The 12624-nt window shown below is 36.9% G+C and overlaps 1 protein-coding gene across 2 annotated transcripts in view; it reads left to right on the top strand.

The window, feature by feature from the left end:
- The window catches only part of LOC142358707 (transcriptional regulator ATRX-like), a 53973-nt gene continuing 41349 nt past the window's right edge, over window positions 1-12624 (top strand). The window contains exons 1-2 of one of the 2 annotated variants that reach the window (XM_075410234.1): window positions 1-117; window positions 8515-10302. In XM_075410234.1, the coding sequence (XP_075266349.1) occupies window positions 79-117; window positions 8515-10302 (1827 nt within the window). In that variant the 5' untranslated portion in view covers window positions 1-78. Of the gene's footprint in view, window positions 118-8205; window positions 10303-12624 lie in introns of those variants that run through there. The other variant, XM_075410235.1, reaches the window with a different exon arrangement.

Genomic DNA, 12624 nt, shown 5'->3' with positions numbered 1-12624 from the left:
AGGACCTGTCCTGTTATGTTGATTCGTCGTCTCCATTGATGATTCTTACGACCTGACTTCTTGGAATCGACTTTTGCAATGACTTCAGTGACTTTTACAGCTTTGCAGTTAAACTTTGTGTGTGACGTCCTTTTCTGATTTTGGGTCGATTGCGTGACTTACCTCACTAAAAAAGACTTCTGAACTCTTTTGGAACTTTAGATTTTTTGAATATTTACTAGATCAATAGTGCGCATCTGATTGATGAAAAACTTACATGTCCTAATTCTTGAGTATTATTGTTGAGCTTTTCATTTCGAATATCATTTTTAAAAAAGCTTTTTGGGTTTTTTCTTTATAGACCGTGTGTGTCATTATATCGACAGTCGGAATCTAACCCAAATAGTCTAGTGGTCTAATAAAGGACTAGGACTGGTGGTCGATCTGTCTATCTTATTTCTTTAGTTGTTTCAATTCTTGGAAGGCCACAAGCGTCTATCAGGGATATTCTCCCGCAATCTGCCGGCAATGTTTTTAATTGCCTTCGAACGAAGTTTGAAGCAATTATTTTAGTTGTGTTGGTCCCTCCCTACGCAAGGTTTTTGCTTGACCGTTTTGACTTTTTGGGTCACTTCGACGCCCTTTGACTTCTTCGTTTTCCGTGATATAATTTTCTCTCACAAGTGTCAGCAGCTGAACTCAAATGGTGGCTGTTTACTGCTAGAAGTCAAAAAAAAGTGCACCGAAATCAGTGTATTTTAGTAATTATAGTGGTATATAATAATCTCTAATGACGTCATTTGAAGCCCCCTTAGTATAGTAACCTCTTCCTGTCCGACTGAAGCAGGCTGCGATAAATTTGAGCTCCCAATAGTCCTTCGAGAGCAATTCCTACGATTTTAGTCCGTTATGGTTACTTTTTGTTTTGCTGCTGCGAAGCTTTAATTTGAGTGTAGCTATATTGCGGTGTTCATTGTTTTTTATTTTTGTCCTCTTATGCTCTCGTTTCAATTAAAATTTGTGCACACAGCAAAGCTGAAAACCCTAATTTCATTGTTTGCGCTACACTACGTTGTTTTCGTTACCCTAATTTCGTTGTTTGCGCCACGTTATTTTTCACTCTCTTTGGCAAAAGTTTGTATAGGTCATTTGCGTGATAAGATTTTGATGAGAAGGGACTTACCTCACTCAACAAAATGACTTTTGCACTTTGAAACATTAAGGTTTTTTATTTAATTTACGGTCTAAGGAATTCAAATGTATAAATGTCCCTAATAAAAAGGATTATGCGGAGTGAATTTTAGTAGGACCTAATAATTCATCGCTTAATGTTTTTACATGGCTTTTTGAGCCGCGGCGGGCGATTACTTTTTTCAACTTATATCTGTCTCTCTCTTGATGGTGATCACATTGGATTTTGAATTTGATGAGATGATATGGGGTAATTATTGAAATCTTGGTTTTAATAGTACAATAGTAGCTGCGTGGGTCCTCTATGCAAATTTTTTGCTTTACGGATTTGACTTTTCAAGAGACCTCTTCTTCACATTTAAATCTTGTTCTTTGGCGAGTCGACGCTGGTTAGTTTTCGAAGAGTTCAGTTGGGTAGATTCGATTGTCTATTCTTTAATGTTTCCATTTTTCGCATGATATTTCCGTTTTTCGCATCTTGTGAGGAAGTGTAGTGCGGTTTCCTCCTCCTGGTTACAGTTGGTGAACATTGGTGAATCTGACTGGCCGAACAGATGTTTGCACTCCTCTAGCTTTGCCCAGCGATTCAATCAGAGCTTGTACAATAGAACTTCTTCGCGAGTGGCATCTGTTAGTAACCCGGGGTTTTCTTCCTTGACGCAGAAAGTGGATTAACCTGATTCTTGATTCACCTCCATCAGGAAATCCTCATGATTACGTTTCTCCGCTGTGCAATGGATTGACTTTTCGATCGTCCCAGGGTCCTCCGTTCCAATTTTCGTTCAATTGAGCTGCTTTTGTTCTTCAGTCCATTCTCCAAGGCTGCACTTTTCCTTTCAATTTTATTCTCGGTCTTTTGTATTGCTTCTCGGTTAGTCGTTTCAGATGGTGTTTTTCCGGGAGTTCCTGAAAGACTGTTGGTTCCGGCCGGGTTTCATGTGATTATTCGGGCCAATCTGTTTACAAGACTCGAGTATCTTCAGATGGCCCTCAGAAACGAAGCATCCTCAGTCTCCTGCCGCGTACAAGCCTCCAGGTCTGACATATGCTGGGTAAAGGTGTCGCAGATCTCCAGACTTGGCGCCGCATGATTTTCCCGCAAGGCACTGCATGATATGTAATCTGCTCTTGATGGTCCTCGTAGCAGTCTCGGCTTGCTTGTTGAAAGTACACTGGGGGTCGTATTCCACTCCCAAGATCTTCTTTGTGAACTTTTCTTCCTGTAGTGGTGAAAGCTTCGGTTGGCACTTGCTCGCTGTCTCCTTCGGGTCAAGTGAAAACACCATGGCTTCCTTTTTTTTTCGGTGCTAATTGCTATGCAGTGCCCTTTCGCCCACTCTACTACAGCCATCGCTTCTTGCATCTTCTTGGCACAAACATCGGCTTTCTCTTCACCTATATGCAGGGAGCTGTCTGCATAAATGTCAGTCAACTTCTGAAAGCTGTGTGATCAGATTGGGGAGGCTGCTCGTTCCAAGGAAACAAAAAGGGCGACGGGGGCTTCCTTGTGGTACTCCTTCCGCGAAAAGAACTTTCCAGCTCTTTGTAGTCCCCCATCTTACAGCAGTTCTTCTGTTGGCAAGAAAGCTTTTCAACCATTGCAGGCACGTGGGTAGATTCATCCGCAACAGGTCTCTTAGGAGCCCTCCTCTCCATATCCTGTCAAATGCTGGTTTCAGATCTATCGCGACTAAGAGGATCCTGTTGCGTTTCTGCAAGTTGTTGGGTGCTTTTTGGGCAATATTTACCCATGAGTCTTGTGGCTCGCTTTGGGCGGAATCCTGACTGCTGTTCTGGGATATTTCCATTCCTCAGAACCCAGTCCAGGAGATTTAACGGCAGTAATAGCTCCGCTCAACTATCGCTATGGCAGCTATTGATGACTTGCTGCATAAGACGTCAAACTAATTGCTATCGAACGAGAGGTGAGGGCTCAATTCTGCTGGAGGAACAAAATCAAGTGTGCCTCGAATGAGCTAAACACAAGCCACCCAGTCTTCAGAGCCCAGTTCATGAGTCTTGACAACAGTAATAGCTCCGCTCAACTATCGCTATGGCAGTTATTAATGGCTTGCTGCAGAAAACGTTAAACTAATTGCTATCCAACGAGAGGTGAGGGCTCAATTCTGCTGGAGGGTCAAAATCACGTGTGCCTCAAATGAGCTAAACACAATCCACTACATTTGAGTTCTTGAGTTTTGCGTGATCTGAATTGCTGTTTCTTGTCATTTTTTAAGAAGCTAAGCTCTTTTTGGCTTCAGGCAACTACGAAAAGTCAATTTTAAACTATGCAAATTGTTCTTTTGAAGTTATGTATATCGGCTTGTGTTTAGCTCTTTTGAGGCACACTTGATTTTGTTCCTCCAGCAGAATTGAGCCCTCACTTCTCGTTCGATAGCAATTAGTTTGAAGTTTTCTGCGGCAAGTCATTAATAGCTGCCATATCGATAGTTAAGCGGAGCTATTAGTGCCTTCTCTTTATTTTCATGTTTCCATCCTGGTTTTTGTTACAACCATATGACGTATCGCTGACTTCAAATCAGCTTTTTTTAATCCATTTTCGAAATTTTTTGATGTGTAACATCATTTTCACACTTCTTGGAGATAGTTTTTGTTCATTCGCGTGAATAGTTTTTGGCCCGTTCGTGACTTCTCAATCAGACTTCTGCTCTCTCGTATTGATTTTTGCTCACAATAATTGGAGGAGTTGAGATCAGTTGAGGATCTCTCTCAATCAGATGGAAGGTTGTTTCAGAGCAGCTTTTTGCTGTACAAAAGGGCAAATCAGTCTCAGACATCAGAACAGTATTGCATTCTTTTGCGGTAAAAGTATGTCGGCTGTGTTTTGCTTTCAAATCTTTTGCAATTTTCCAATAGTTTTGCCGGCTGCGTAAATTGGCGCAGTGTCATTTTTGACCGAGAGTGACAACAAGCAAAACTATCACCAGTATAACAATCATGAACATTCAAAGTAATGATTCAATTTTGAGCAACTTTGTGTGCTTATTTAATGGTTCGAACGTTTTCAATTGATCTAACGTTATCTTAAATTCCTCTTGGTCCGTCTTCTTGAGTAATATTGGGTGACATCGTTTCACGTGAAATGTTGTAAGCATGACTCGTTTACTTATGAGTTCGCGTTTGTAATTAGCAAATCAAAGCTATTTACGAATCAGTTTCATTTAATACCATTGAGACAGGCATTTTTGGTAATTTTCGTTTTTTATCTCTGCTTTTCTTCGGTGGTAATGTTGATCTTGTTTTTTTTGCGCACTTGTTATTGTAGTATATGTTTTGTGAGATAGGTTTCGTTAAACTCCTGATAGGTTTCGTTGATTAATAGAATTTTTTGAGGTCAGCTGGTGCTTTAACTCAATAAGCTATCGCAATTATTGAAAAAGCACAGCTTTCTTAACTATTAAGTGATTTTCGAATTCGACCTGTTCCATTTCCTCTTTTTATTTTTCCCTTGGAAGTAGAGTTTTCGTCGAATCATGCGAATAATGTTTATAGCATATTTTGTTTATTCTTCTCTCGAGATCGCTCAAATGGTCTCAAGTTGTTTCAAGTTCTTCACGAAATTTGAAACGGTTTTCGGGTCAACATTCAGCGAACATAAAATGAAGCGTGGAGTCATCGAGTCAAATCTTTTGAGAAATTGAAACGTTGCAAGAATTTCTTAAATTGAGTTGTAGCTTGTCTGTATGCCAGATCTTTTATTTTCCATGTGAAAAAATTCTTAAGTTTTTAATTGATCTCAAACGAAGTTTGTAGCAATTATATTAGTCCTGTTGGTCTTTTTCATGCGATTTTTCGCTTGACTGATTTTTCTTCTGACGCTTTTGACTTTTCGTCCTTAAAAACGGGATAAACAGGTAGCGTCCAGCGGGCATAAGTTTCATTAGGTGCCCTTGGCCGCGTTTTGTAGTCCTTCAAGTGCTTAGTGTGATGAAGCTACCAGGAAGGCCATAGTTTAAGGTTAAAAGGTTATTTTTAGGATTGTTTGAAAAGGTCGCAATTTTTTGTCTTTTTTCATCCTTTTTTAAATTGAGGCTGGTTAAAGTTGATAAAGGTCTTTTGCAAGACATTAGTACTTTTTATGACCTTTTTAAGAGTTATATGTTTTGGTAATCCAAACACCCAAATTTATACTAATTTTCACAATTTTTTCGAGCTTTTTGAAAATTTTTGTCCTTTTTTAGGTTTTGCTAGCCTCAAGAGCCAAGGAACCTCCTCTAGGGTTTGATAATAGGCTGATGTATAGCTTTAGAAGTGATGGATTTTTCAAAATTTTAACATCACGAATATTAGCAATTTTTTGACAAAACTTGCAATTTTTTCCAATTTTTTGACATTTAGTCAATATTCAAATTTTTCTAGACCCAGGGGCCGAAAAACATCCTTATGGGCTTGATAATAATGGAATAGTTTTCAACTTTTTAATATCATAATTTTTTAGCAATTCTGTGATAAAACTTGCAATTTTTTTTCAAGTTTTTTTTTAAATTTTTTAAAAAATGGGTTTTTCTAGCCTCAAGAGCCACTGAACCTCCTGTGTGGTTCAAAAATAGGATACTGTATAGTTTCTAGATGTAACATCAAGAATTTATGCATTTTTTTTTGCAAAGATTGCAAATTTTTTCAAATTTTGGAAATCTATTGTCATTATTTAGGTTTTTTCGGCCTCAGGGGTCAGAAAATCTTCTTAAGGGTTTGATTATGAGTTACTGATTTTGTTTTGTTGGCCATGGAATAGTTTCCAACTTTTTAATATCACAATTTTTGGCAGTTTTTTTTACAAAACTTGTAATTTCTTTCAAGTTCTTTGAAAATTTTTGTCATTTTTTAGGTTTCTCTAGCGTCAGAGCCCAGCAATCTCTTCTAGGGTTTGATAATAGATTATTTCATAGTTTCTAGTTGTAATGGAATGTTTTCAAGATTTTAATATCACTAATATAATCATTTTTTAAAACAATATTGCTTTTTTGTGAAATTGTTTGTCTTGTTTCTGCAGCCTCAAGAGCCAATGAACCTCCCCTATGCTTTGATAATGGGTTATCGCACAGTTTCCAGATGTAATAGAAAGTTTTTCAATTTTTTTTCACGAATTTAAGCAATTTTTTAAAAAAAATATTTGCTATTTTCAAGTTTTTTGAATTTTTACTTTTTTAAATTTTTTTTTGGGCCCAGGACCTCCTCCTAGTATTGATAAGAAGCTGCTGCATAATTTTTAGAATTAAGGGAATGGTCATCAATGTTTTGATAACTCGAGTGTTAGCAATTTTTTGATAAAGTTTAGTTTTTTTTTAAAAAAAATTAACTATCATTACTGGCCAACAAAACTTTTCAGTTCTTGTTGATGGGTTAAATGACAGAACTTCAGAGACAAAAAATTGGTTTTGAACATTTCTTTTCACTGCGAAATATGGAAACTTTTCTTCTTGAACTTTGTTCTTTCATTTTTTTATGAATTAATTACTAACAAGTCGAATCTTATCATAGAAAATTTTCCTAGCTCTCTCTCTCTGTTGGTTGGGTTTTTTCCTTCTCTTTCTCGTTCACGTTTTTCTCTCGCACTCTATCTCTCTCTCTCTCTCTCTCTTTCTCTCTCTCTTTCCTTTACCTTTTTGTTGATGCCGCACTTCAGCTGCTGTTATGTGGCGTGATGTCATCTATTACCCTCACCTCACGCCCTTTCGATTCGGCTAAAGCTAGCTTCACTAAACCTTGGCTAGCTACTGACAAAGCCAACCGCTCGCCGGTCGTTTGAGAGCAATTTGCCCGACGTTAGTCGGTTATGTTTGATTAGTTTTATGCCAAATTTCCATAGGCGAGTACAGAACTCTATCATTTTTGGATACTTTTCTGTTTAGTAAATGAGGTTGAGGCCTTCTTTTGCGTCATGTTTGTGATCAGGTTGAGTAATTTTAAGTGTTCAGATTTGATTTTTGAGGTATTAATTTTTCGTCTTAAGTTTTTTTAGACAATGTCAGCTCCAATATGTCTAGCTCACTTGTTTAGAAAGGAATCTGATTAGTACGTAGTAGAACCGGATCATTTTTGTGCATTTTTGATTGCCCGATTTACGTTTTCTGTATTTTTATTAATTGTGAAGAGCAGTGTGCTTCTCCGAAAGGTGAAGTGAAATGGAAATGTCATCGTATTGTCATTGATTTTTTTAGTTTAGGTACCCTATCTCTAAAATGTATTTAAGTTTGCCCGGATTTAATCAGGTTAATGAAACGTTATCAGTTTTCATTTTGTGTGAGGTCCTATGAGATTACGAAGTCAAGAATTTTTCAACTGTGTAGCTCGAGTGGATTCTTCGTGCCAATTTCTTGATAAAGGATTTTATTGGACACCCATTATTTGTTCAAAATAAAATATAAAGTTCGTTCCTGCGTGTTTTTTTATTATGGTAGTATGTCACTGTGAATTCTAATTTTCCTTTTCCTTATGAGGAACATTGCGGTACGTTTGAATTGAATTGAATTGGTTTTCAGTGCTTTACTTCCTCGAAATTCAAAATTTTGTTTGTTCAAATTTCCCCTTATTTCTCATTATTTTTGTAGTAACATAGAATAAGTGTTGACGAGTTAGTAGAATTTCATTTTCAGCAGTTTTCAGTTTGTATTTCAACCTTTTTAAGTTCGTTATTATTATTATTGACACTTGTGTACCTGAAATCCATTTTTACTGCTCAAAGAGATGAAGCCAGAAATTTCGTGGATTTCTACGGTCTGTGTGTTATTGATCAATAATGTTTTTTTTTGTTAAAGTGTAATAACGATGACTGTCATCTGCCATGGCGTTGTTAAAAATAAAAATTCGATCCAACGCCTTGTGTCTGAAAGCGATTTTACTTAAGTTGAGGAAAGTATTAACTGTTGTCGTTGTGTTGTTTTACTTATTGGTTTTGTGTGTTTGCTGGTTTTATTTTTTGTTGAATTGTGGGTTTTATAATCGTATCTGTCCGGCGGCAGTGGCTTCTTTTTAAGAATCGAATGAGAGACTGGAAAATATCTTCAAATTTTATAGCAATTAAAAAAGTTTTTCGAGACCAGCAGTGAGTAAAGCAAGTATAAAAATTCAGATTTATATAAGCTTTGAATAAGACCTCAATCATAACAAAAAGATGTCGTACAGATTCGTAGAGTGGGAATAATAGACAAATATATTGAAATGATTTTCTTCCAACGTCAAATTGGTTTCATGTTTGCAAATTTTCTCAGAGCGATATCAAGTTTCTAGGTCTGATGGCATTGAAACGTGTGGCTTAACAGGACTAGCAATCGGTGTAGTTAGTAGTTAATATCTATAATGAGTTCGGAGTCGGAAAGTCAGGGAGCCAGTGGCAATGGCTCTGTTTCTGTGTCGCAGTCTGATCATTCGGATAAAGATTTCTGCGTGGATGGAGATAGTCAAAAGGTAGGCAGTGAAAAATTGTCACTTTACAGTGATTTGCAGTCGTCAGTTGTCGCGAAACAGAGAAAAGCGTTGGCTTCGGATGAAGTGGTGGAAACTGAAGAGTGCTCAATCACAGATGAAGGAGAGAGCGAATTCGTCATGTCAAATAGCAACTCTGCAAGCCAAGGATTTTCGGCACATGATGTCGAGAACTTTTCTACTCGACATTTGGAGAGGAAAATTGTGGTAATAAACAGTGGAGAGTCTGATACGGTCACGCTAAATGCGTCCGAAGTAGTAAAGACGAAACGACTTCCAAAACGACGATGTACTCAAAAGGAGCCACAATCCGACGCTGAAAATGCTCACCCTTTGAACCATTCAAAAATGGTAAATGTGGGACAGAAGGAAAAGGGGAAGCGGTTTAGTTTGTTCAGCACTCCACTTGACAAGAACAAAGCAAAAATGAAGAAACGCGAACAATTGAAGAGTGGCTCACCAGTAAAGAGCAAATGTCTTGAAAAGCAAAAAGTGTTGTCGAATGTGGAACAGTCTGAGCCAGTTTCTGGTGATTTGCAAACACAGAATATACGTGCGCAGTTGCCTGAGACGAAGTTGGAACAGGACACAAAAATTGCAAACCGTATGGAAGAGGAACGTCTGATGCGTTTGAGTAAGAGAGACAACGATGGAATGACCGATTTTTACACAGAAGACACTGGCAACATTGTGGTATACACTCGGTTCTGCTTTGAGAAGAACAGTGATGGGACTGATCGCGTATCTATGCACAAAGATGTTGTGAAACACCTCAAAGTACACCAAGTTGAAGGCGTGCAGTTCTTGTGGGACAATACTGTTGAAAGTGTTGAGTTGGCTAACAATACACCAGGAAGCGGAGCTATTTTAGCCCACTGTATGGGTCTGGGTAAAAGCCTGCAAGTTGTGTCGTTTCTACATACCCTGCTTAAAGAGAGTTCTCTGCCTTTTCGAACTGCACTGATAATAGTGCCCACCAACACAATACTCAATTGGGTCAACGAGTTTGAAATTTGGTTACCTGAAAGTGAGAGACTACATGTGGTTGAAATAAGTCAAGAAAAGGACGAGAAACATAGATCGAAAGTTTTGAGTAAGTGGTACCAAACAGGGGGTGTCATGATAATCGGCTATCAGATGTTCAGGTCTTGTGTAGGCTCGAAACGAGTCATGGAACGGAAAGTTAAGCAAAGGTTCAAGCATACTTTATTGAGCCCTGGTCCCGATATGGTTGTATGTGACGAAGGTCATCTATTGAAAAATGACGAATCGGCGCTTTCGAAATCAGTCGCAAAAATATCAACACGACGTAGAATTGCCTTGACAGGAACACCGCTTCAAAATAATTTGCTCGAATACCATTGTATGGTTAATTTTGTAAAGCCAAACCTGCTTGGTACAAAAACCGAATTCAAAAACCAGTTTGTGAACCCAATTGAAAGTGGACAGCGAAAAGATGCAAGCGAGATAGATGTCAAAGTAATGAAGCATCGCTCTCATGTGTTGCATGAGCTACTAGCAGGTGGTGTCCAGAGACGTGACTACTCGTACATTACAAAGTTTTTGCCTCCCAAATACGAGTACGTGCTGTCAGTTCGGATGACCAAAAAACAAGTACTCCTGTACCGGAAATATATCGATGTGTTCTGCAAGAATGAAACAACTGCAAAGGGAAAAGAAAAAAATGTAAGTCAATATATAATGACTGATGTGGTCACTTTTCAAAAACTGTTTCTGAGGTTAACTCTTCTTTGGCGACCTAAATGTATTGGTTATATTGACAATCAATCAGACTAAACCAGTTGATTGAATTGATCTTTTGAAACATTCAGAAGCCGTTTGGTAAGCATGTTTCAACATGCTACCACAGTTCTAATTGGTTGCTTAATCTGAACCATCTTGCTCCCTTCTGTGTAAAATTGTTCCTGATCTTTACTTGCTGAAGTTATTTGTACGTCACTCTTCTTGATCGATTTAGTGATTAAACATAGCATTGTTCAAAGTTAAACATCTTCAAAATTAAACATCGCATTGTTTTAGAAAAGATACATCATCTATCTACTGCACAAAGTAACAAGGGACAAAAAATGATTTTCTTTCTTCTAGAAAATTTACAAAGTTCTTTCTACAAAGTTAACGAATATCATTGGTTATCTAAGGGAATTCCTAAATCAATCTAGTTACGTAATGCACAGAAGTATTTTACGATTGTTCAACTATACAAGCTTTAGTTCAGAGAAACAAAAATCACATCAAAACAAATTTCAAAAATGCACTAATACTTATAGTATTACTCATTTAAATGAGTATACTATTACTCATTAAAAACAATAACTACTTACTTAATTGTTTCAAGATATTCAAATATGCATCAATGCATAAACTTTTTTTTCAACAATGTGACTATGGAGACCCTAACAAAGATAACAAATTAGGTCACAAATCTCTAATTATCGGAGACAAAAATGGCATTTGAGTTTTTATTACAATTAATTACATACCAAAACGGTGATCGTTAAATTATCGCCTCATTGTTGAACGAATTAGGCGCGTCATTAATGAGACGTGTCGTTAAAGAAATACGGACTAGACTGAAAATCGATTTTTTTTCAATAGCACGAATCTAAAAACAAAATCTTGTAATTCTCTCTTAGGGAACTGTAATTCTTTCACTTCTTTAGCTTAAGAACCCATGATTCATGATTTATCAGTTTTGTAAAAAACAATTGAAAAACTGTTTAAAAAGCCGACCATTAACGAAGAAACGCCTTCTCGGAAAACTTTTGCAAACTCATTTGGAGTGGTGTAATTTCAATTCAGAATTTTAAAAAATGGCCTTCAAAGCATTAGTCTTTTTGCTATCTTTAGTGGCACTGCTTTAAAAGTGGAAATGTATTATCAATGGTAAAAAAATTGCAAACAGATTTTAACAGAACTGCCGGAAGAATTTTATAACGACTCGAAGTGAGAATCTAAGCACACCGATTGACCACCAAACTATTAATTAACAAATCAGAATCACAATATAAAATGAACCTGACATAATGTTCCCTTTGATCGATCGATAACACTAATTTTTAATTTTTAAATGTTTTTCTTGATATTCATCTGTCTTTTAAACTTCTTCTTTTTGTAATCGGTTTGCTACTGTACAGGGGTTCCTTTTCTATCAGCGTTGCTCACATTTTTCAATATAGGGTTTATCTTTTCTGAAGAAAATATTTCTTAGAAAATTTTCGGACAAAAAAATTAGTTTTCAGTTTCTACTGATCGAAAAGAGCATTTCTTCAAACAGTTCAACACTGTTAGTACACCTTCCCGAGTGTGTGACGAGCTTCATATTTCGAAATGAGTTCCCTTAGCGGCAAACACGAATGCTGAACTGAAAAAAATGCCAATGTTGAAAGGAGATCTGATAATTATTTGTAGTTAGAAACACTGGCCAGAAGAGAACGTCTAGAATGGTATTTTTTTAATGTCTTATTTGGCAACCTAAATAAGAATCAGTGCGATCCCAGTAACAGTGCACAAAAGGATCTGAACCTGATATTAAACGGATAAAAACAATAAAAGTTGAAAAATCACTATCAATAAAAATTTGTTCAAAAGTTGATGTGCATTGCATAAAAGGTATGGTTTTTTTTTTGCTAGGGCCCGCCGCTTTGGTTTGCACCATCAATTAATACATGTTTGAAAATTTCCTCTTTCAATGGAAATATGTTGCATATAATGTAACCATCAATAAAAACGTCTTTATTATATTACTTTTAATTTTTGGTATCATCAGGTACACTAAGGGCTCGATATAATTGAGTATTGTTGGTGGATATTCTAAAATTGCCTTTAATCTACGTATAGACCCTTATTGCAATGAATTATAGATCCTTAATCGCAAATTTGGTCTTCACACTTTGCGGTAACTTGTGTGCTGGGGGACTAGCAGAAAAGATCAAAGCACATTTGCACGAAATTATAATTTTGCTCCATAAGAATACCTCAACTCGTTTC

This window comes from Convolutriloba macropyga, chromosome 2, assembly GCF_964194025.1.
Source record: "Convolutriloba macropyga chromosome 2, txConMacr16.3, whole genome shotgun sequence".
NCBI classification, from domain to species: domain Eukaryota; kingdom Metazoa; phylum Xenacoelomorpha; order Acoela; family Convolutidae; genus Convolutriloba; species Convolutriloba macropyga.
This window is presented reverse-complemented; position numbering and strand designations above follow the sequence as displayed.